The sequence below is a fragment of the Engystomops pustulosus genome, chromosome 3, assembly GCF_040894005.1.
Source record: "Engystomops pustulosus chromosome 3, aEngPut4.maternal, whole genome shotgun sequence".
NCBI lineage: Eukaryota > Metazoa > Chordata > Amphibia > Anura > Leptodactylidae > Engystomops > Engystomops pustulosus.
The window spans coordinates 47,534,326-47,559,621 of NC_092413.1; the positions used below are offsets into that span (position 1 = coordinate 47,534,326).

Sequence of the window (25,296 nt, forward strand, 5' to 3'; positions counted from 1 at the left end):
GTTAAAAACAGAAAACTCTGATCGTGGGTGTTACCGGTGGGTGTTTACTGTAATATGCAGCAAACACCCACCTTGTATGGAGCCCATGAGCTCTCTCCATATCCCTGCAGCCGGCATGTGACGTGGTTGTACGTCACATGTCGTTAAGGGGTTAAAGGTTACTGTACTCTTTTGAAATAGACTGCTTAATGAAAACAAAAAATACTGTTTTCCAATAACCAAGCCTGTGAAGCTACAGAATGGAGGGACTCTGTTAATATGATTTTAAAAGTTGATTTAAAAGGAAGGAGGCTTTATAGAAATATAAGCAGATTACCACAGTCTAGTTGTCTAGTTTCTGCAGATTTGTTGCAATGAGCCAGTGGCTCAATGTAAGGAATACGGTGTAAAAACTCCATATACTGCAATACAGTAGTATTGCAGAATATGGTAAGAACAATCTGACCATCTAGGGTTAATCTACCCTAGAAGGCCTAAGAAATAAAGAAATGTGATGCAAATGTGTTTTTTTGACAATTGCACCATATTTAGAATTTTCTCTGTACACAGAAAAATGAAAAAAAAAAAAGTTATGGATTTTTGAAGTAGGAGAGCAAGAAAGGAGCAAAAAAACGCCATCTTTAAACTTCTGACGCGCTGTGTGCAGCTGGCCTTATGCTTAGAAAAGAGACATATAACCTAAAGAGCATAGTGGACTACACTCCAGATGTATTTAGTGTAGTGAAAAACTGTTACTAGTAACTTGACAAATTTACCAAGTTACACATCATTTCATGTACGTTTAAATTAGGACCGTACAAGTAGTAAAGCAAAGTTGACCAAAAAAAAAAAAAAAAGTGACAAAACTGCAGAGCAGAGGCAATAGAAAATAACACATTTATCCATGCAGTTTGTTATACAACAGCACGTATTTTAGAAGACTAGTTTGCTATATATGTCTAGGCATATATAATCTTCAGAGATTAACTTTATAATACAATTGTAAGATAAGAGATCACTGGGAATATAACAAACAGCAAATTTGTATGCGAAAGACTATCAGGCTAGCCACAAAAGTCACATATCAAAACAACTGCTCTATAGGCTGCCCAAACACATGCATACATTTGCTGGCTGAGCATACACGTCTTCTGAATTAGGATGTAAGAGAAGTGGTGGAAGGCTTTTCTCCTCGGAATCTGAAAATTTGGGGCATGCTCATATATGACCAACCCTCCTCTTGGCTCAGGACCCTCATACATACTATTGTCTGGCTGGGCCAACATTGATTTGAAACTGGTCACCCACAATGGGATTAATCATTAAGGAGGTTTTTCATTACTCAAACCTTGCCTTCCTCTTGACTTCAAAGTTTTTCACAGGATACTTCTGCATGAAGCAAGGCACATTAATATCAACTTTGATACAAGGCACTTTAGAGAACTCCTCCATCCGCTTCATGTTCTCTACTGCAGAGATAGCTTTACATTGATGTTCATCGAAGCCAACTCTGCCACAAAGTACCGGAACACATAAGGCACAGAAATCACATCAATGCTATCTGTACGGTTGCAGATTAAGCAATAAGTTTTCCTGTTTCGCATTGATGACCAGGTGGGTGGTGGCTTCTCCAGTATCGGTGACAGAAGGCTGCCACACTTTACACACACATGCGCCTCCGATCTATCCGAACAGTTAAAAAGTCTGTCGTGAAGAAGGAAGGAGGTCCCATGTGCCAGCAAGGCATCACGTTCCATCTCTCCAAAACGAATGCCTCCTTGTATGTTCCTGCCACCTACAGGCTGGTTGGTCAATTTGTCACGTGCGCCTGTTGTCCTGACTTGGAATTTGTCAGACACCATGTGACGTAGACGCTGGTAGTAGACCACACCAATAAATATGTCTGCCTCCAGCTCCACCCCACTAATGCCACTATACAATCTCTCGGTGCCGTAGTAGTTATATCCAGCTTCCTTCAACATTTCACCAAAATATTCCAGAGCAGAGTTTTCTTCTGAAAAAGTGAATGGCGTGGCGTCATGGCACAGACCATGCAGGGCAGCAGATTTTCCTGCCATGCTTTCAACCAACATCCCAATGGTCATTCTGGATGGAAAACCGTGGGGATTAAACAAGATGTCAGGAACCATCCCACTTTCTGTGAAGGGCATATCTTCGGAAGGCCACAACCTGCTGAGAATACCTTTCTGTCCATGTCGACTAGCAAATTTATCCCCTATGGTAGGGTTACGTGGGACCCTCATGGTGATACACACCTCCTTAAATTTTCCAATGCCCAGGTCATTGCTGCAAATTTTGATGTTGTCAACGATACAGCTCTCTTTATTCCTGAAAAAGATTAAAAAAAAAAAAAAAAAAAAAAAAAAAAAAAAAAAAGGGTCATAAAGAAGATTTGGTTTTCCCCCCAAAAAGTCAAGTTGTTCTGTCAAATAGCAGGACAGTGTTCATTTCTCAGCTCTAGTTTTCTGCTAAGCTGAAGTTTGGTTCTATGGACACCAAATATTTTATTTTAATAGATCTCCCATTGTTTTTATGTGTGCATTATTTGGAGAAAGAAGGTATTAAAATAAAATACAAATTCAACTACATGCAGACGAACATTGTTTTGAGGGTGTGCCATCTATATTTTTTGTACTGTACGGTATACAGACTCATTGGAGGGGGGGGGGGATTTCCCAGAGGAACTGTTCTAGTTGGCAACCAATCAGGGCTCAGCTTTCATTTGCCACAGCCGTTTATGAAGTTAAAGCAGAACTCTGATTGGTTTCCATGGACAGCAAGAACTGTTTGAGCTCAGACACTGATAAATCTCCCCCATTGATTGATATTTACCCAAGCAAATAAACGTGTTTGTCACAGATCCATGTGGAAGCGGTCATCCTTGTGCCCACTGAATTTGTGGATCAGTTAACACAATCATGTGACCCGTCAAGAGGGTGGGTTAAGTTAGTGACTCCCTTTTTTTTTAATCAGCAAAAATGGATGACACATGGACCAATGTTTTGCGGTCTTACGGCAATAGATTACACACAGATGACAAAAACTGACCAAGGTTGTTTGCAAAAATTTGCAAGTAGGGTTATCTCCTCAGTTTGCCTTGCACTACAACATGCTGTCCTATAGTTCATACTGGTTCGGCTGTAACAATCTATGCTACTACTCACTTGTAATACACAACAAAGTCTTCTCCAGTGCTCGGATTGATATAGCTATAAAAGGGATCTCCAAAGTTCAAGACAGCACCTATTGGTGGCAGCCCGTCATCATCAAGTTTATCCTTTAAATGTTCGTTGTTCAGAGTTTTTCCAAAAACGAAAGTGTCTTCTGCAACTTTAATCTTTCCAGACAGGTCTATAAACTCAGTTTTGTAAACATTCCCGTGAGCGAATCCTCTCTCCCATGAAGCCTTGTTTAAAATCTGCAAAGAGGACGCAAGTAATGAAGTAGTGAGTGACAGCCTATAACATGCAGCATCCGCCCTCTGCAGTGGTTATGAAAACTAATATTTCCCATCCAATATACAGCTGATCAGAGATTGGAGCCTCCATGCATAAATGTACTATTCACCTCAATTGTTGTGTTTTCTGATTAATACTGCAGACCAAGTCAAGAATGCCAAGATATTGTATTTGGCAATTCAGAATGTAAAGGGTAATAACAATAAAGGGGTTATCAGAGATCAATAGACAGAGATGGGCTTTTTGTTTTTTAATGTGTACAGGCAGTCCCAGGGTTACGTACAAGATAGGTTCTGTAGGTTTGTTCTTAAGTTGAATTTGTATGCAAGTCAGAATTGTACATTTTATAATTGTAACTCCAGACAAAATTTCTTTGGTCTCTGTGACAACTGGATTTAAAAATGGTTGGGTTGTCATAAGAACCAGGAATAACAATAAAGCTTAATTGCAGACACCTTTGATAAATTGTTTATTATAGCCCAAGGCTAAAGTACAGTAAATTTCCAACATCCAATGGTCCATTTGTAACTAGGGGTAGTCTGTACTCACCACCTCCGTCGCTGCTGAAGTCCCGTGCAGTGGACCTGTAAAAAAACAGGGGCACAGAAGCTGTGCTTGGGGAGCTTCCAGCCGGGCCGCCATTGCCATCCGTCACCATTTCCCAGTGGCTACAATGCTGGGACAGATAGGGACGGATGGGAGTGGTCGGCCACCTCTGCCGGCCAGACGCTCCCTGAGCGCAACCTAAACAAACAGGGGCAAGGGTCAGACTCACCGCGGCTTGGGACAGCGACGGAGGAGGGAAGTACACATTTATTTATTTTAAAAAAAAGCCCACCCCATCCCGTCACTAATTTATTGTTAATCTCTCTTATTGATAACCCTTTTAATAACCAGGAAGAATGCCAATAGCACTGGGGAACACTCAAGTTGGTGCCTTAAAAGTGAGAACCGCTTTTAAGTACATTTGGGGCCCAATTCTACAATTTACCGTTTTCCCAACTCTACTTTAAGAGATCTGGCATTTTCCCCACAAATTATATGCTGCTCAAACTAGTGGTCACTTAATACTCCAGTGAATTTTACATATCCAAAGAAATTTTAGAAAATAATGTCATTATGTGGCTTTAGACTAGAGATCAGGTCTCTGACACCTTGTTTCTGAGATTTCCTGCAATGAGGTGTTCCTGCGATGGATGCTCCAACAGTAATTGGCCATAAGAACCATAGGTACTCAGAACAAGGTACACAGTATCTGGTGAAAAACTCCAAGCACCATAAAAAAAATTGCTTATTTGTTCCCCAGTGTAATTTAAACAGTCCATGTGATTTTCATCCAACGTTTCTAAGTATCTGATAACCATATGCAAGCTGGATTATCAGAAGGGGGAAGTTAATCCACTGATTTATTCTGTTATACCTGAAGTTGAGGACATTGTGGACATTGCTTTCAAAGACAAATATGTACAAGGTCTTGTAAGCCGCTTTTGAGAAACCCCCATAAAGTGAGGGTAAAAACGTACCATAGCATCCTCCATGTCATATCCGGTGTATGAAATGACAGCAACAATTGCATTGGTTCCAACTGGATAGTTATCCATATCAAAATAATCATACATGGTAGGCCGCACAAGAGGACTCTGAGGGGTCTGAAGGCGATACAGCTTGTTGTCAGACCGGTCTTGATAAGTTAGAAGGGGAAACCCCATAGTCTGTTTACCTGACAAAAGAAAAAAAAACATTAAATGTGGATTTTCAGACTAAAACAGTAACACTACATTCCGGGGATTGCAGTATAACTACATATAGTATTATTATAGTATATGTACAATGTGGGCTTACCCATCTGGCACTGGTACATATTCCTGGGACTCTGGTTGTGATCTGAGTAAGGAATGAAGTTGGCTACAACACTTATCATGCTGTGAGGAAAGAGCTCCTGATGTGTGGTGACTCCAGGTACAATGTCGCTTTCATATATAGCCACATTCAAGAAAAGCTGAAATACAGACAGGCAATAGTCCATATAAGTCAAACTGTTTGGAGTAAACATTTAGGACTGGCAGCAAAATAAAATGTTGTATTTCCTGGACGAAGTATAGACAGGCGTCTAGAGTTAGACACACACATCACTGATCACTGGACGCAGGTCCACTAACACTGCCTGCGTCCATTGCCCAACCCAGTTGCCGATGTCCTTGCTTAGCTGACGGGGTCAGAGAGGACTCAGGAGCCATTGCCCAAGCAATGGACTTTGGCACCTGGAGAAGAAGATACCAGGAGAATGGAGAACGCAGCTGCAGGGAGCCTGGGGCGTGGGTAGGGGCAGCCCGTGGCCAGAGACCTGTGAGAGTTTACTGTGTGAGAAGGGGGTAGCAGACATGGAGAAGGGCTACCTGAGAGAGGGGGAGGGGAGCAGTTTTATAGTAGTTATGATCTTGTACATAGGGGGCAGTATTATAGTAGGTATATTCTTCTACATAGGGGGCAGTATTATAGTAGTTATATTCTTGTACATAGGGGGCAGTATTATAGTAGGTATATTCTTGTACATAGGGGGCAGTATTATAGTAGTTATATTCTTGTACATAGGAGGCAGTATTATAGTAGGTATATTCTTCTACATAGGGGGCAGTATTATAGTAGGTATATTCTTTTACACATGGGCAGTATAATAGTAGGGGGGCGGCATTTCAGTATTAACTTCTGGCAGCAAAAGGCAAGAATCGGCCCTGTGCAGTAGATAATAAGGAAGAATATCTGGCTGGCTGCAGGTAGGTCACAGTACTTGGATCTATCAGAGCCGCTCTGTGCAGCCAGTTATTCACAGTTATTACCCGCTGCATGGATTCAGACAATTTTCATTATCCTAACTATATTGTATTCTAATGTGGATTCTAGCTTACTTATTGTACAAATGCAGTAGTGGTTTATGGACATCTGCGCTGTACTGTGGTTCGTCTAGGATTTTGGTTGACAACGCAGCCCCCTGAAGGTTAGCAGCATGACAACGCAGCCCCCTAAAGGTTAGCAGCATGACAACGCAGCCCCCTGAAGGTTAGCAGCATGACAACGCAGCCCCCTGAAGGTTAGCAGCATGACAACGCAGCCCCCTGAAGGTTAGCAGCATGACAACGCAGCCCCCTGAAGGTTAGCAGCATGACAACGCAGCCCCCTGAAGGTTAGCAGCATGACAACGCAGCCCCCTGAAGGTTAGCAGCATGACAACGCAGCCCCCTGAAGGTTAGCAGCATGACAACGCAGCCCCCTGAAGGTTAGCAGCATGACAACGCAGCCCCCTGAAGGTTAGCAGCATGACAACGCAGCCCCCTGAAGGTTAGCAGCATGACAACGCAGCCCCCTGAAGGTTAGCAGCATGACAACGCAGCCCCCTGAAGGTTAGCAGCATGACAACGCAGCCCCCTGAAGGTTAGCAGCATGACAACGCAGCCCCCTGAAGGTTAGCAGCATGACAACGCAGCCCCCTGAAGGTTAGCAGCATGACAACGCAGCCCCCTGAAGGTTAGCAGCATGACAACGCAGCCCCCTGAAGGTTAGCAGCATGACAACGCAGCCCCCTGAAGGTTAGCAGCATGACAACGCAGCCCCCTGAAGGTTAGCAGCATGACAACGCAGCCCCCTGAAGGTTAGCAGCATGACAACGCAGCCCCCTGAAGGTTAGCAGCATGACAACGCAGCCCCCTGAAGGTTAGCAGCATGACAACGCAGCCCCCTGAAGGTTAGCAGCATGACAACGCAGCCCCCTGAAGGTTAGCAGCATGACAACGCAGCCCCCTGAAGGTTAGCAGCATGACAACGCAGCCCCCTGAAGGTTAGCAGCATGACAACGCAGCCCCCTGAAGGTTAGCAGCATGACAACGCAGCCCCCTGAAGGTTAGCAGCATGACAACGCAGCCCCCTGAAGGTTAGCAGCATGACAACGCAGCCCCCTGAAGGTTAGCAGCATGACAACGCAGCCCCCTGAAGGTTAGCAGCATGACAACGCAGCCCCCTGAAGGTTAGCAGCATGACAACGCAGCCCCCTGAAGGTTAGCAGCATGACAACGCAGCCCCCTGAAGGTTAGCAGCATGACAACGCAGCCCCCTGAAGGTTAGCAGCATGACAACGCAGCCCCCTGAAGGTTAGCAGCATGACAACGCAGCCCCCTGAAGGTTAGCAGCATGACAACGCAGCCCCCTGAAGGTTAGCAGCATGACAACGCAGCCCCCTGAAGGTTAGCAGCATGACAACGCAGCCCCCTGAAGGTTAGCAGCATGACAACGCAGCCCCCTGAAGGTTAGCAGCATGACAACGCAGCCCCCTGAAGGTTAGCAGCATGACAACGCAGCCCCCTGAAGGTTAGCAGCATGACAACGCAGCCCCCTGAAGGTTAGCAGCATGACAACGCAGCCCCCTGAAGGTTAGCAGCATGACAACGCAGCCCCCTGAAGGTTAGCAGCATGACAACGCAGCCCCCTGAAGGTTAGCAGCATGACAACGCAGCCCCCTGAAGGTTAGCAGCATGACAACGCAGCCCCCTGAAGGTTAGCAGCATGACAACGCAGCCCCCTGAAGGTTAGCAGCATGACAACGCAGCCCCCTGAAGGTTAGCAGCATGACAACGCAGCCCCCTGAAGGTTAGCAGCATGACAACGCAGCCCCCTGAAGGTTAGCAGCATGACAACGCAGCCCCCTGAAGGTTAGCAGCATGACAACGCAGCCCCCTGAAGGTTAGCAGCATGACAACGCAGCCCCCTGAAGGTTAGCAGCATGACAACGCAGCCCCCTGAAGGTTAGCAGCATGACAACGCAGCCCCCTGAAGGTTAGCAGCATGACAACGCAGCCCCCTGAAGGTTAGCAGCATGACAACGCAGCCCCCTGAAGGTTAGCAGCATGACAACGCAGCCCCCTGAAGGTTAGCAGCATGACAACGCAGCCCCCTGAAGGTTAGCAGCATGACAACGCAGCCCCCTGAAGGTTAGCAGCATGACAACGCAGCCCCCTGAAGGTTAGCAGCATGACAACGCAGCCCCCTGAAGGTTAGCAGCATGACAACGCAGCCCCCTGAAGGTTAGCAGCATGACAACGCAGCCCCCTGAAGGTTAGCAGCATGACAACGCAGCCCCCTGAAGGTTAGCAGCATGACAACGCAGCCCCCTGAAGGTTAGCAGCATGACAACGCAGCCCCCTGAAGGTTAGCAGCATGACAACGCAGCCCCCTGAAGGTTAGCAGCATGACAACGCAGCCCCCTGAAGGTTAGCAGCATGACAACGCAGCCCCCTGAAGGTTAGCAGCATGACAACGCAGCCCCCTGAAGGTTAGCAGCATGACAACGCAGCCCCCTGAAGGTTAGCAGCATGACAACGCAGCCCCCTGAAGGTTAGCAGCATGACAACGCAGCCCCCTGAAGGTTAGCAGCATGACAACGCAGCCCCCTGAAGGTTAGCAGCATGACAACGCAGCCCCCTGAAGGTTAGCAGCATGACAACGCAGCCCCCTGAAGGTTAGCAGCATGACAACGCAGCCCCCTGAAGGTTAGCAGCATGACAACGCAGCCCCCTGAAGGTTAGCAGCATGACAACGCAGCCCCCTGAAGGTTAGCAGCATGACAACGCAGCCCCCTGAAGGTTAGCAGCATGACAACGCAGCCCCCTGAAGGTTAGCAGCATGACAACGCAGCCCCCTGAAGGTTAGCAGCATGACAACGCAGCCCCCTGAAGGTTAGCAGCATGACAACGCAGCCCCCTGAAGGTTAGCAGCATGACAACGCAGCCCCCTGAAGGTTAGCAGCATGACAACGCAGCCCCCTGAAGGTTAGCAGCATGACAACGCAGCCCCCGGACCAAAAAAGTTGTGCACCTCTGTGTACACAGACACTAAAAACCATCAGTAAGTTTTTGGAGACTTATTATAATAGGTACTCCATTGCCAGGTGAACTATACACCTACCTATGCCAAATCTTGCAGAAATGTAATAAATGTTACTAAACACACCTGCTCTAATGTACCAATCAGCTCTTCTTTTCCTTCTGCCAAATTCCTAACAGGACGCACCATCCTGCAAGGGGTAGTAAAGATATAAAGCCCAGGATAAAGACTTGCTTTTCCAGTCATAGGAATAAGCACAAACTCATTCCAGGGTTCAACGCCTCTTTCCCGGTTAACCTGTAAAAACCAAATAACACCAATAAGTCATGTACAGTTTACATGATACCCACAGCGCAGAGGTCTGGCTCCATGAAGATATGTGTGTAATTCTGCTGAGAACAGCAAGTAATATTATGCAATTGTCCAGCCTAGGCATGAAAATCAAATTACCTTTAAGGTTCTCAGTGTATTCACAAGACTTGGTGCAAATTCTTTCTCCACCCAGCCCACCATGGCTCCATCCAGAATGACATGGTAACATTCAGAATAAGGTTTTCCAGGAATTCCATTAACAGATGTGACTCCTGGAAGAAGAAAAAATACATTTGAGACTTGGGCCATAACATAAGTTACCTGTAATAACATGGGGTTGCTTACCCAGATTAATAAAAAAAAGGTACATATTTGCTCATTATACATTAGATTCCTCAAGGTAGGTCAACTATCAGAAGAAGTAGATCTGATGGTAGATGGTACAATTTTACTCAGTGTTATTGCTGTTTTAGCTCCAATAGCTCAGTGATGGTCAGTGTAATATTCCAGAGTGTGGGCGGGGACTCAGTAACAGACACATGATCCCTGTAGTGCTGCGAGATGCTGTGTGCTGACAATGTCCTTAGATTATCAGGGTACAGGTTTACATACACTTTAATTTACCTACTGGACATTGTACTACTATCTGACACAGGGAGATAAGACCGATCAAAAATGGGATGATGATGACATCCATTAGATGCATATAGAATGCAATTAAACATTCAGCTCTGCTACATCTCTGCTCTGCCAAATCGCTAAAAGAACTGAGGTTACTCAGTGTGTGTATCAGTGTGACCTCCCCATGCAATGCAGGGGCCTCTGCGGGGAGCAGATAACAGCTCAGCTCAAGAGGTCTGCCAACCCTAAAGTCAGAAGATCCAGGGTTGGAAACCAAGGGCAACTGAAATTGTTTACACCAGGACTGATAGAGACAGGTTGGAATTATATCTGTGAAATGCTGTATTTTTGTTAATAACAGTGAATTAGAAAATGCGTTATTTTGTTATCCTGAGTTCATTTAAGAAACCTGTCTTTATGGGAATACCCCTTTAAGAAAATGGCAATCAGTAGTTGTGTATAAAGTACCTAGTGCACAAAGTAGAGGCAGCAGGTGAGAATTAGAGACGATCTTAGTCACAATGTCGCACACCACAGTCATGTGATTCATAAGCCCACAGGGTTCACCATCTGGAGTATGGACAGGGCATAGAAAACCCCACGAATCTGGCAGAAGCCGACGGACAGTTGTGGTCCTCAACTTGGCAAAGGAAGCCCCTCTGTGCACACAGCGAAAGTGGGATAGGTAACGAATAAAATTCAATTTGTCAGCAACTACAGTCAGACCTGAAGCCTGAATAACACCAAGACCTAAAATGAAGAGATAAAAGAGGAAAAAAAATTGACAAAACTTGCAGCCTGGTGAGAAGGCACTTTTACATGATGCCTATCTCTGGACTTACCTGTTTTAGAGGCCAAGTTTCCAGTGGCCAGTAGGTATTCACATTGTTTTGTGAGATCTGCGGTAAAACTGAATATTTTCATAATGCTGTCCGCATTTAGAACAACATTAGTTTTCTGTGATTTCTTTTCCAAGTTTATTCGAACTCCCAACAGCCAGCCCTCCATCTTTTCCTTAAATGAAAAAAAAAACAAAAAAAAGATATGGTTTATAAACATTTAACTGCAATAACAAACTGGGACTATAAACAGGACACAAATCCAGGTATGCTGCAGAAGTGGGAGCGGCGCTGTAATGTAATAATGTAACTATACAATATCTAAAAATAATATGGGGGTCTAATATTTTCTACTCTGAAAAATGGGTAAGGGCTTATTTTCATGGGTGGTTATTTTGATTCCCCCCCCCCATGAATATAAATCCACATTTACTATGAAGAAAAAAAAAAATAAAAAAAAAAAATCTACATCTGTTCAAATATGAAAATGGTATCATCTTTCAGCATCTTTTCAAACCCTGAATTCTATTGTGAATTTCTGGTGACTCTTTTGCCTTTAAAATCATGTGCCCCAATTTCTTGAGTCTGGCAATGGCACTTTCCCTAAAAGTCCATGTAGTTTCTTGTAGCAGACTGTCTATTCCCTCTTTTCCATGTAGCTGTTTGAAGCATCAGTTCCCTCCTGGCACATTTCAAACAAGTATAACTTCTGTAAAGTGGCACATAAAATCACACTCCTGACTAAGGCCTGCCCGGGCTGCTCACCCATCCCCTCTACATAGTGATAAACAGTGCCCACCCCTATGTACGGGTAAAGAAAGAGCAAGCGCTATCTTTTCCCCGTGAACGCGCACTGTACCACCAATGGATGCCATAGCCGTCTATGGAGATGAATATCTGGCCCAAGGTTATACGTTCCCAAGGCTGTGTGAAATCAGCCTTAAAGTGGATATCTGTTTCGGTAGCACCCAGGATCAGACCCCAGAAACACACAATCAAACGTATGTTGAAGTTTAGGGGGAAAGCCTCTTTTAAACGATACTAGAACTGTGTTAATATATGCCACAGTAGGCATACTTGTTTGAAGTGTGCCCCCTCTCCCCTTTTAACTAAGGCTAATTTTTGGATTAGTATTTGTTAAAGCTATTTAAAAAAAAAAAAAGGGATTGATAAAACATGCAGGGCTTATTTTCAGCGAAACATGGTAGAAGGGAGGTCCGGTTACAGACTTCTTAAACATCTCTCATGAAGGGAATTGAATATGACATAAATACCTTTATGAACATGAGGTAGAGTTGTCCAGGCGTAAGAACCTCCTGAAATACTAAACTGTCCTGACTGTCCTCCATACATCCTCCTTTGGCAAAAGTAAAGAGTTTCCTTGTCATAAAGCAAAGCACGTTGAATTTCTCGATGTTGCATTTAAGGTGGATGAGTATGCACTGCCTGTGAAGAAGAAAAGTGTGATTAGGGACAAGTACTATGGACTGAGGATTCAACACAGACGGTTTGTCTGGATGTTGCTGTAACTGGGATAAGTGCAGATGTTAGGGGAGAGTCTGCAAACAGGAGCCCATTTGACAGCTACCTTCAGAGCCCGCCCGAGTAATTGCCATATAGAACATCTTATTTTATTTGTATGTGTTCCCCATAATCTGTAAAGCGCTTTGGAATTTGATTCCCTTATTAAAGTGAATACCCTGCATAAAACTATGGAGCCTTTTCAGATGAACTTTTCAACACTATGGAGCAAATTTATTAATTGGTTTACGACAAAACTATGTTTAAAATACCCATATTTACCAAGAGATTTAGATGTAATTACTAGTAAAGAGGGGTGTGACCTCAGAAATGTGAGTATGCTCCGAAGTTAAAACATTTGCACTAGAATTTTGGAGCATTATTATGGTATACTTAAAAAAAAAACCAAAACCTTCCCTTGCCATTAGTTAGGATGAACAGATGTGAATATTTTGCAAGCCATGTCTGCTCATTTAGAAAGCCCAGTTCTGCAACTGCTGCCCAATTTCTGGGGAATAGGGAGTATTTATCTCTTAATTTTTATATACCATATATACTTGTGTATAAACTGATTTTTTTTTCAGCACAAAAAAATGTGCTGAAAAACCTCACCTCGGCTTATACACGAATCTATACTGCATGTATCACCAACACCCTGTGGTTATGAACGCCAAATCCAGGTGGCCACCACTCTTAATAGGCAGCGGTGGCTGTATCCAAGGACAATTAATTCATTTCTAAGGGACAAAATGGCTACATTTATGGGACATTATCTTCACAAGGGTAAATTTATTCTTATAACGTCGAAATGAAGAAAGGTAAATATATGGCAGATGACTTAAATTAAAAATTGCAATCCCTGCATGGCAGCACAAAGCAGGATTATTTTTCAAGGCATTTCAGATCTTACTCTAGAAGAAACTCTGCCACTTGTTCATCCTTGTACCATTCCGGGAGGCCGAACTTGACTCGGAATCGCTCCCCCAGATATTTGAGTACTTGATTTCGGCTCTGACACTTCTCATTCATCACGACTCGCAGGATCTGTGTCATGCAGTTTCTATAGAAGGAATCCTCCTCTTTACCTTTGATCAACTCTGAGAAAATCTCATGGTCTGAAAAACTAACCAATGCCTGTAAGGGTGAAATGAATTAAGGGGATTACACTGGTTTACTTCATCATACAGTCCATACTTAACAAAAAAAAAAAAAATATTAGGTGTAGACATATTGGCAGTGAGCAACTCCTAACCGAGTGAGATCACAATCTGAAGCTTAAAGGGAAACTGTCAGCAGAAATTGACCTAATAAACCACTACCAGTATGTTGCCATGCGGCTGACCATATTCCAGAACCTGTTTCTTTCATGACCCAGTGTGATGGCATCATCCAGAAAATCCACTTTGAAGTGAGATGTAAACTGGTTGTGTAAACTCAAGGAGGCAGAGAGTTTAACAATGAAGTCAAGTTCTCTCAGAAAGCACTCTTCACTGTAATTGATGTTTCAGAATCCAAAGACTAACAAGGTCTCCTAAAGTCCGCTGCACAATGTCAATGACAGAGGAGGAGGCGTTCAGAGCTCCCCACCTTGACTTCATTGTTAAACTTTCCACCTCCTTGAGTTTATGCAACAAATTTACATCTCCTTTCAGATTTTTCTGGATTTAGTCACCACACTGGACCATGAAAAACAAAAACTAGTTCATACGCTGTTATATACTGGTAGTGGTTTATTAGGGCCAATTGCTGATGGTTCTCTTTAAAGAGGTTGATAAAATATAAAAAGGTTTACCAGGGAAAGTAAAATAATCTAATTTGTGCACCCTTATGGTACCTCTCCTGGTAAACCAGAAAAGCATTTCAACAATTCAGTAATAAAACCCAGGCTTTATTTTCTTTACATTAAAAAGCAAGCTATGATTGATAAGATTTAGAGTGGTAACGATGTAAACATTTTGCTTGTTTTGGGAGAACGCTGAACGACATTGTTCCTTAAGCTCAACATTTAGAGATCTTTGCTAACATTGTGAAATGTAACCAAAGCTCTGTTCTATTCAATCAAAGACCAATGCATTACCATAAAAGAACATATATACATGACAGCAAACTAACAATACTGGAGAAATACATTGTCGTCCCAAGAATGAAACTTGCACTGATCAGTTATCCTGTAGATTCATGACGAGTGATCATGAGAGCAGGATTCCATATTCAACAGTATACACCGGGTACGGAAAGTATTCAGACCCCTTTAAATGTTTAACTTTTTCTTTGCAGTCAATTGGTAAGATCAAAAAAGATTCCCATTAATGTACACTCTGCACCCAATCTTGACAGAAAAACACTGAAATATTGATATTTTTGCTAATTTATTAAATAAGAGTGAATAAAATAACACGTGGCCATAGGTATTCAGACCCTTTACTGTGAAGATGCATTCACATGTGGCTTTATGGTTGCGTTTGGCTGCTTTGAAAGCGGTTTTCTTCATTGCTGTAAGTGTAAGCAGCTGTGAAAAAAGGTTTACACAGCCAAAACAAAAAAAAAAAACAAAACCCAGTAACAGTTACATGCTGTCCATTTCCTTTGAATGGTGGTGGCACACGTGGGGTTTGAACCCGTTTTTAGTCATGTGTTTTCAGATGGTAAAAAACACAGGTACTTTTTAAATTAAGATAATTGGGAAAACCGTACAAAAAAGGATGCGTTTTTAAAAACGCATGCATTTTTTTTTACAATCTGAAAACTAAATATGGCCTAAAAACGGGTTCAAAACGTCATGTGTGCCACCACCCTAAACCTCCTTGAGATGGTCTAGCTCCTTTATTGGAGTCCAGGTGTGTTTAATAAAAGTGACTGGACTTGATTAGTCAAGGCACACACTTGTCTATATATGAACTCCCAGCTCACACTGCATGTTAGAGCATATGAGGATCATGAGGTCTAAGGAACTGCCCAAGGAGCTCAAACAGAATTGTGGAATGGCACAGATCGGGCCATGGTTACAAAATAATTTTTGCAGCATTCAAGAGCACAGTCGCTTCGATAATCCTTAAATGGAAGACGTTTGGGACAACCTTTGACTGGATGGCTAGGTCGTCAAACTAAGAAATGGAGGGAGAAGAGCTTTGTTGAGAGAGGTAAAGATGTAAAGAAAAAAAACCAAAACAAAAAAAAAAAAAAAAACTCGCACACAAACTCCTAGATTATGAGAAATAAGACTCCCTGGTCTGATGAGACGAAGATTAAAATTTCTGGTATTAATTCTAAGAAGTATGTGTGGAGAGAACCAGCAGTGAAACATGGTGGTGGCAGAATCAGGCTATGGGGGAAGGGGGAAATGTCTCTATTGTAGAGAAAGGACGACCAGTTACACATTGAAGGGTGGATTAAAACCACTTCCAGAGTGCTCAGGTCCTCAGACTGGGCCAAAGGTTCACCTTCCAACAAGACAATGACCAGAATGAAGCAGGAGCATCAGACCAACCCTGTGACCATTCCTGACTGGCCCAGCTAGAGCTCTGACCTAAACCCAATGTAGCATCTCGGGAGAGACATGAAAATGGCTTCCACCAACATTCACCATCCAACTTGAGGGAACTGGAGAGGATCTTCAAGGAAGAGGCAGAGGGTCCCCAAAAACAGGGGGCTGTACTTGCGCAAAAGCTGCTTCTACTCAGTACTGAGCAAAATGTCTGAATGCGTATGACCATGGGTTTCTTGTTTTTAAAAATTTTGTAAAAATATCTACATTTCAGCTTTTTTCCCCATTAAGATGGGGTGCAGAGTGTACATTCATGAACAAAAAAAACCCCACACAACTTTTTTTGATCTTATCAACTGACTGCAATGAAACAAAGAATGAGAAATTTAAATGGGTACCGACTTTATATCCATCTCCTGTTCCATCAGTTTGTTACAATGTATCAGATCAGGATAAATGTATTATTGGTGTAGACCCAATGAAAGAACTAGCCTATGGTACATAGCAGAATGTAATAACTGGACATTTTGTCTAGTAATCAAAAACTAGAGCTTTGACAATCATGATTGCCCCTTCATTTCACAGTACAAGCAGCGCCATCTAGAGGTTGGATGAAGTTACACAGTGACTGGCACAGTAAAATGGCTTACATTACCAAGTTCATGTATAATCAATGCACAATGAAATCTACATGGACAGCACTATCAGAACAGGTGCGAACACTTCAAGTATGCATTTACGGGGTTCTTTGTTCTAAAAACATAGAATTACGCTAAATTAGATTTCACTGCTGTGCCCTAGTGTTGCCAACATCTGCAATGAACTACATTAATCCATCTCTTGTGAGCCAGACTCACCTTCAATGCAAAACCTAAAGGAATAAAGAAGAGCTCTTTGCGATAAATGAAATTAACCATGACGGAACCATTTTCCAGGTAATGGATATTCATGTTTATCGCCGTGTGCTCATCCCTGACACATCGCATTGTTACACCTGGAAAAAACAAGACATGTTGTCATTAAGAAGGTGGAGTTTTATAAAGTACAGTACAAAAATCAAGTTCACCTGTTTACCATTTCTTATCTTGCTATAACATTTACTTGGGGCATTAAAGAGAACCCGTCATGCAAAATAACCCCCTAAACGAAATATATTTTCATAAACTGCCATTAGAGAGCATTGCCTTTATCCCTTCATTGTCCCTCTACATGCCTGTAAACCTAAGCAATGAGGTCCTAAAGCTGTATGCAAATGACCTGTGAAATGTCCAATGAAGCATTAGCATATTCAAGCTGTCCACCTTATTCATGAGTGGGAGGCACAGCCCCACCCCCAGTGCATGACTGACAGCCTGTATAATGATGTGTGTGTGTTTAGGAGAGATACAATAGCTCCAAGCAGCCATGTTACAGCAGAACATGTCAGATTCATGTGTAGCTGATGTCTGTGTATCTCACCTGTATATTAGGAGGATGCAGCATGTCAGCAGATGCAGCACACACACTAGCCATGCTTTACTATACATTACACACAGACATGAGCAGGGGGAGGAGAGGGGAGGGGGAACAGGGGTGACATCACTGCCTCATTTACATGATAAAGAATAGATGATTTTACAATGAATAATGTATGAAATAACTAGATAAAGGCTGGGATGGATCCTTGTGAGCTGCTCCAACAGGTAGTAGTGACAGGACAAGTGACACAGACATGATGACAGGTGTCCTTTAATCCTACACTCCCCTGGCATAGCCATCTGTAGTTCACCCTAAGCTTGTGTGTATGGAAGCATCTCATACAGTATTCAGACTTTTGTAGCTCATCATAGAGGAAAATTAAACTTGACTTTTGCCATTTCCGTTCACTGCCATGTCTCATCCCCAATGAAATTATGTCCCCCACGTGCGATCACATCTATATCTGCTTTTTCCCCAACCTCCGCTAAATGTAGACCCAACATGTTCCCCGAGTGAGATAACTTCATATTTAGACAGTTATGTCACAGGGGAAAAACCCTGCAAATCACTACCTGCTGCAGATGTTCACTCATGCTGCTTTCAGAGGGGTTTTGGGCTTCCTATAACCAGATACCCAAATACATACTTATACAATAGGATTCTTTGCAGGCTCTCCCAACATATATTAACCCTTTTAGGACCTCCCCCTTTTCCTTTTCCCTCCCCACAATCAAAAATCAATAACTTTTTTTATTTTTACACGTACAGAGCTGTGTTTGGGGTTGTTTTTTGCTTAACAAATAGCACTTCAGTGATTGTATTTATTATTTCATACCGTGTACTGAGAAGTGGGAAAAAAATTCAAAATGCAGTGAAAATGGTGAAAAATTTACGCCGTTTTCTTGTGGGCTTGGATTTTTACCGCTTTCGCTGAGCCCCAAATCACATGTCTACTTTATTCTTTGGGTTGGTGCAATCACCGGGATACCAAATTTGTATAGGTTTTATAATGTTTTCATGCATTTACAAAAATTAAAAACCTCTTGTAGAAATTGTTTTTTTTTTTTTTGTTTTGTTTTTTTTAAATGTTGCCATTTTCTGGCTTTAATAACTTTCATACTTTGGTTTACAGAGCTGAGGGTGGTGTAATTTTTTTGCGACTTCTGATGAAGTTTTCAATGCTACTGTTTTTAGGACTGTACGACCTTTTGATCACTGCTTTGAATTTTTAAAAATATTTTTCAAAATGGCACTATTTTCCGGTACGGGGTTAAAAGCAATGAAAAGCCGTTATTATATTTTGATATATTGCCCATTTTCAGATGCGGCGATACCCAATGTGTTTGTGATTTTCACTGTTTATTTATATGTATATCAGTTCTAGGGAAATGGGGGCGATTTGAATTTTTAGGTTTATTATAATTTATTTTTAAACTTGTTAAAAAAATTTTTACTTTTACTATTTTTCAGACTCCCTAAGGTACTTTAACCCTAGGTTGTCCAATTGATCCTACTGTAAGGCAGTAGATGGGGATTTTTCTCCTCATTCATTACAATGTGCAAAGGGTTAAAACAAGACAACCTAGGGTCTTCAGAAGACGCAAGGCTGTCATGGTGACGGATTGCTGTTCCCCGATGACGTCACTGGGAGAGACTATCCTCGGCAAGATCTTTTTGAAGCCGCCGGCAGCAATGTGCGGGTGTTATCGGCAAGTCTTTGCTGCGATATACAGCAAAGACTTACCGGCTAAGGCTACATGCACACTGCCGTGTGCCCGCCGCACCGTAGCTTGGCGGGCACACGGCAGCGCCGCTCACCCCCGCCCCTCTCCATAGCGATATTTGGCCACGGCGCCGTAATACGGGAAAAGATAGGACATGACCTATCTTTTCCCGGGCTACGGTGCACCGTACCGCTCCCGTAGAGCACCGTGAGCCCATAGAAGTGTATGGGGGACGTATATCGACCACATATACGTCGGCCGTATATACGTCCCCCATACTGTAGTGTGAATATAGCCTAAGGGGAGTGCTCAGCCCGTGAGCCCGCTCCATTCACCCACGGCCGACCTGTGACGTCACGGGTCGTGAAAGGGTTAATAAAGGAAAATCCGAGATGTAAACATAGCCATGTATTAAAAACAACATTTAAAGCAGAGTATATTCTCACACGTTATTAAAAAGTTTGAAATACTCTGTTACATTATTACATATTATTGAGTGCAGAATGAAATACTTAAGTTCTCACCATATGGAGTATACCCTGGACCTCTGGACTTCCATTTTGGGCGATACAAAGCAATAGGAAGATTCCTTTTGGGCATGATGAGCATTCTGATGACTTTTTCATTTCCATTTACTATGAAGTAGCCACCCATTTCCTTAAAAAATAATATAAACCCAGTGAGAGGTATACAAAGAGGCTTTCTGAGAACATGTCTATCTACTCGTATCAATATCTGTTCAAAAATGCAAAGAGCTAAGGCCGAGACTGGTTTGTCTAATTCTCAGCCGGATTCACGGGCAATTCAGCAGATGAAGCCACGGATAGTACAAAAAGTTACATTTTGATATTGGCAAACAGGGCATAATCGATAAACATGTAACAGAGTAATGAAGACATCGGCTTCATGAATGGAAGGAGTAGGATTTGTCGCTATCCCTGCTGAGAAAAAAAAAAACAGAAGAGCATTGTAGCACCTCAACCTTCCTCCTAGAAGACCTAGGACACAAACCACGAGTAGGACGACTTCTGACAGAATCATAAATGCAAACTGTTTGCTGAAGGAAGGCAAAATGTAAAGATTTTAAGCCACGAGAAATACCTGTTCCTCTTCATGATGCTCAATGAGTTCCTTTGGGGACAGGCCGTACAGGTTACAGAATTTGGATTTTACCATGACTGGGATGTTTCCAAGGGACTGTTTAATGACACCTTGCTGAACCCCATTGATAGACCAGCTTACATCCGCCTGCGGGAAATAGAAGCAGTTTGATTATATACACTAAATAAAGGGAACACTCAAATAACACATCCTAGATTTGAATATTTCTCATTGAATACTTTGTTCTGTACAAAGTTGAATGTACTGACAACAAAATCACAAGAAAAAAAAAATCCAATGGAATTCAAATTTAATTACCAATGGAGTCACCCACAAAATTCAAGTGTTAAAACACACTACAGGTTGATCCAACATTAACTACAGGTTAATGTCCGTAAAATAGGTCAAAATGAGGCTCAGCATTGTGTGTTTGGCCTACATGTGCCTTTATGACCTCCCTGCAACGCCTCGGGATGCTCCTGATGAGGTTGTGGGTGGTTTCCTGAGGGATCTCCTCCCAGACCTGGAACTGCTGACACACTCCAGCCACATGAGGTCTAGCATTGTCCTGCATTAGGAGGAACCCAGGGCCAACCACACCAGCAAATGGTCTCACAAGGGGTCTGAGGATCTCATCTTGGTACCTAATGGCAGTCAGGCTACCTCTGGCGAGCACATGGAGGGCTGTGCACCCTCCAAAGAAATGCCACCCCTCTCCATTTAGTTACCCACTGCAAAACCGGTCAGTCTGAAGGATGTTGCAGGCATAATATCGCTCTCCATTGTGTCTCCAAACTTTTAGCTTCTGTCACATGTGCTCAGTGTTAACCAGCTTTCATCTGTGAAGAGCACAGGGCGCCAGTGGCAAATTTGCCAATTCTGGTGTTTTCGGGCAAATGCCAAGTGACCTGCATGGTGTAGGGCTGTGAGCACAACCACCACCTGTGGACTTCGGGGCACACATACCATCCCCGTGGAATTTATTTCATTTGGACACTATAGCAGCTATAGCCATGCTTCTAGTGTCAATGTAAAGAGCAGAATTTCATTATTCAAAACACAAAGTGGTGGTTATTTTGTGCATAAAAAAAACAGATATGTAATTTGATTAGCAGATAATGATCCAATTTCTAACTAGGTCGGTAGCAGTCTACCATCCTACTATAGTGATGGTGTCCGCTTTGTAAAGAAAAAGCTGTTTACAGCGTCCCTTTACAAGCGTTTAGAGAAACAAGCATTTTGATTATCTATCTGTATGGAAGGCCATTCATTTCTGGGTAGTAGGTATCTGGCTGTAGGAGATCCCTTCTATTTAAGGAGCTGTTGCTCTCGTTAACATTGATGGAGCCTCCGTGCTGCAGATCATAAATTTGTGTACATACCAAACATGCGCTATTAGAATACACACATATGGACACAGTCCAATAAGTAGCATAAATTTAGCAGTTCTGTTTAATTCAAGTGCAAAGGCACAAGGATGCAATACCCTACACTACAAAGTGTTCGTATTGTTGCAGTCTGACAATTTCATGTATGTTGTAATGAAAAGAGAAATTATTAGAGAGAACCCCCCTCCCCCCATATGGATGAACGTATCACATTGCTCACCCAGTATTCACAAGCAACGTGATCATTATGAAATCCAAACTCACCATCATCTTGCCACGATAGGAACAACGACGTCCGCGGCATTCTGCTGGGAAGAGCTTGGGCTCTTTGCAGAGACTTCCTTTTGGAACCATGGGTGTACTGATGAAAGCATCCAGAATAGCAAAGGATAAACGGTCACCTTTAATATTAAATTCAATTGGCTTCATAGCCTATGGAAGAAATCCGAATAGTAGATAAATATCAATTAGATAAATATACTGGTAGATCAATAATAGATATATAATCAATTTGTGGTAGGGCTGGGCGATGACAAATGTTTAGATGGTGGGAAAACGTTAGACATTATGACTTCAATACAATAGCCTAACCATTTGCAATATTTTCCAAGTTTTGAAGACCACTCATACAGTGTACTACAGATTCCTATTACATTGCCAATAACATGGCACATGCAGAACCTGCAGTGGTCTCATACTGCCCATCCGTACACAAAGATGATGAGAAAAATGTAGCGCTGGCAATGGATTGTTCCCCTTCTGTGTTGGAAAACGGCTCAACCCTTGATCACTACAGTCAATCAGGAAGTATCTCAGAAAAGATTAGCAAATGTATCCTATAGATGGGCTTGGATAACTTCATCCAATAGCCGCAAATAAATGACCCACCAAGACATGTTACTATACACAAACTACAGTCAAGCTTATCAGGAAAAGCAATAATCTTTATGGTCATACTAAAAGGACGCCAGGCTTAGTGGTCTTACGATGTGCCGCTTCATAACTCACTTAAAGAACATCTACCACCATAATGAAAGACTGTATGCAAGTGAGACTGAGGGGCTCAGGGCTCCATAGCTGTTAATGGAGCCCAGAGCCCCTCAGGATCATTTGCATACAGTTTTTCTTCCTAGTGATAGATGTTCTTTAAGCAGTTGCTTTTAAACTATTTTAATATACACCACTGTATAGGCAACAACACATTCTATTTCCACTCAAAAAAAAATGTTGGGTCTACCATGATTGCTTCAATTGATTTTGGGGTTATTTGACTTGCATATGATGGTTAATCTGAATTGATTGGTCAGGTGTTATCCTAAATCTTTCTTTGTCTTTTAAGATGTGTAGTATACACCACTTGCTTTACTTTTTTTTACGTTTTTTATTAAATAGTTTTACAACAGTGTATAATATTGACAAGAACATGTTGTCAAAAGGAGTATACAGAGGATTACAGAGGGGAACTGAATGTCCATGAAGCAATGTAAAACATTGATAAGGCACATCTCGTCACCTCCTACGGGAGGAGAGGTCATAAAACATGGCAATAGAATTTCAGGAGATGAGAACCACCTGTATTGACACGGTTATATTACAGTGCGGACAGCTCAATGGGAGCAATACAGGAGTCAAACCGGGAATTACACTTATTATTGTAAGACAAAAACAGTAGGGTTATTATACAAACTAGATGGGGCGAGGGGAGGAAGGAATGAGGAAGTGGGAAGTGAAGGGTGGGGGGTGGTGCAAGACAGTCAGGTTTAATAGGCCTTGGGGGGGCAGGGGACCCTCTCAGTGAAAGTAGGAGAAATTGGGGGAACGGTGGAAGTCGAGCAATGGACCCCAGATATGGAGAAGTTTTTCAACTGTGGAATGCGAGTCAGCCGTGAGAATGAAGTATGTTTTAAAGTATTGTGATATAAAGTTTAGTCGAAAAAATATGGAGTATCTTTACTGCACTGTGGCATCAAAAAGGACCAGAAGAAACATTGATCACAAATTAACTTATTGAATTCAGGCAGGAAACGCGTTTCAGGAGCGAACTGCTCCCTTTATCGGGTACTTAAAACACGCGACTCCAGTTTGTGTACAGCGAGTATCTCAATATGAGAGGTGTTACCAATGTAACCCTTTAGGAATTGCACACTCCAAATTAATTTATCTATTGATTGAGAATGGTTTTTGTTAATTAAATTAAATCTACCACCAGAATGAAGGATTGTAAACCAAGCACACTGACATACACAGGTGTGTGCTCCCTTTGGAAGGATCTGTTCTTCTTTTAGCTTCTTATGCTCTGGGCTTCATAGCTGTTAATGAAGCCTAGAGCCCAGGGTGCAGTAATGGCATGCACACATACGCATGTGACAGCTGAGGCATTACATGGCACAATACTGGCCAGGCATACAAGCGATTTTCTTTCCTGTTCACCAAGCCTTAATATGTGCAGATATTTTACAGAAGTAAATAAAATGGATTGAAGTATTTTAACCAAGCGCTGGATCGCATCTTCTGATTATTTCTCATATAGGTACATCCTCACTTCATTAGTAAACAGAGACTCTGCTTCGGGGTGCATTCACACAGGGCATTTGAAATGCATTTTCAAATGGGGAGGGCATTGGCTTTATGGCATATGCGTCTCCACGGAAACACATGAGATTGAGAACAATCAAGTGTTTTGCTCGTAGTACATCTGCACACACATGTAATACTCCTGGTAGTTTACAACAACATAGTACAAAACTTCAGATCATTTTTAGGAATGTAAACACAGCGTGTTCTGGACTGGGTTTAAAGCTTTTCTTCCTAATGCTCCTCTGTAGAACCCAAAACCCACAAACGAGTCTCAGGTTTGCACGCGGAGTGGTTTTATTGCAGCAGCACTTATTCGCCGTGGCATCAGTGGCTATTTCACAGAATCTCTCTGTACAGAACACTACAATTACAGTATATATTTATATGTTATGCAATAAATTATATATCCGGCTCTTATTGAAAACAATTAAAGACGTTGAGTAATAAAAGATCTTGATATTAGGAAATTTGGATAAATCCACTGATCTCTTACATAGTTTCTGCATACATGGGGGCACAGAATCATAAGAACAAGCCCTATGGTAGGATCACCCGCCCGCAGACTGATAATACAGTCATCATACACCTCCCCATCCTGGTGCCACATCTGGGCAGCCTCACCTGTATCGCCTGGTACAGGCCCTCCGTCATGGCCTCGTTAAAGGATTCAATGTGGGCTCTGGTGAGGTCCTGCAGGGCAGGCAGCTGCTCGCGTCCCGGCCTCCCATAGTTGGGGTGAGTCAGCTTCTTCAGGCTGGGCTGTCTGGGCAGCTTGTGCCACTTCTGGGTCGCTTCCATTCTGCAGTGACCGGTAAGAACTACAGGCAACACATGTGCAAGGAGAGCACACGTGCTATGCGATCTACTTCCGCTAGTGAGGCTGTCAAGGGCCAGCATGTGACTTCCTGTCGAGGTTCTCCGCTCAAAGCAGCAGCGGCCATT

The 25,296-nt window shown here is 42.8% G+C and overlaps 1 protein-coding gene across 1 annotated transcript; it reads right to left on the minus strand.

Annotated features, from left to right (window-relative positions):
- Positions 1–857: 857 nt before the first annotated feature.
- Positions 858–25,284, minus strand: POLR1B (RNA polymerase I subunit B). Its single transcript, XM_072140712.1, has 15 exons — positions 24,976–25,284; positions 22,042–22,209; positions 20,390–20,536; positions 19,813–19,945; positions 16,964–17,100; positions 13,533–13,756; positions 12,376–12,547; positions 11,105–11,276; positions 10,731–11,012; positions 9,780–9,913; positions 9,456–9,626; positions 5,301–5,457; positions 4,982–5,178; positions 3,165–3,418; positions 858–2,328 (listed from the first exon to the last, which is right to left on the minus strand). The coding sequence occupies exons 1-15, from the start codon at positions 25,249–25,251 to the stop codon at positions 1,446–1,448; spliced, it is 3,507 nt and encodes a 1,168-aa protein (XP_071996813.1). The 5' UTR covers positions 25,252–25,284; the 3' UTR covers positions 858–1,445.
- Between the last annotated feature and the right edge of the window lie 12 nt (positions 25,285–25,296).

Excerpts from the sequence above, each read along its gene's own strand:
- POLR1B (XM_072140712.1), bottom strand. The coding sequence starts at position 25,251 with ATGCTGGCCCTTGACAGCCTCACTAGCGGAAGTAGATCGCATAGCACG. Across the intron at positions 11,277-12,375 it reads TCTACCTCATGTTCATAAAG|GAAAAGATGGAGGGCTGGCT; the intron begins GTATTTATGTCA and ends TTTTCATTTAAG. Across the intron at positions 5,458-9,455 it reads TGATTGGTACATTAGAGCAG|CTTTTCTTGAATGTGGCTAT; the intron begins GTGTGTTTAGTA and ends TCTGTATTTCAG.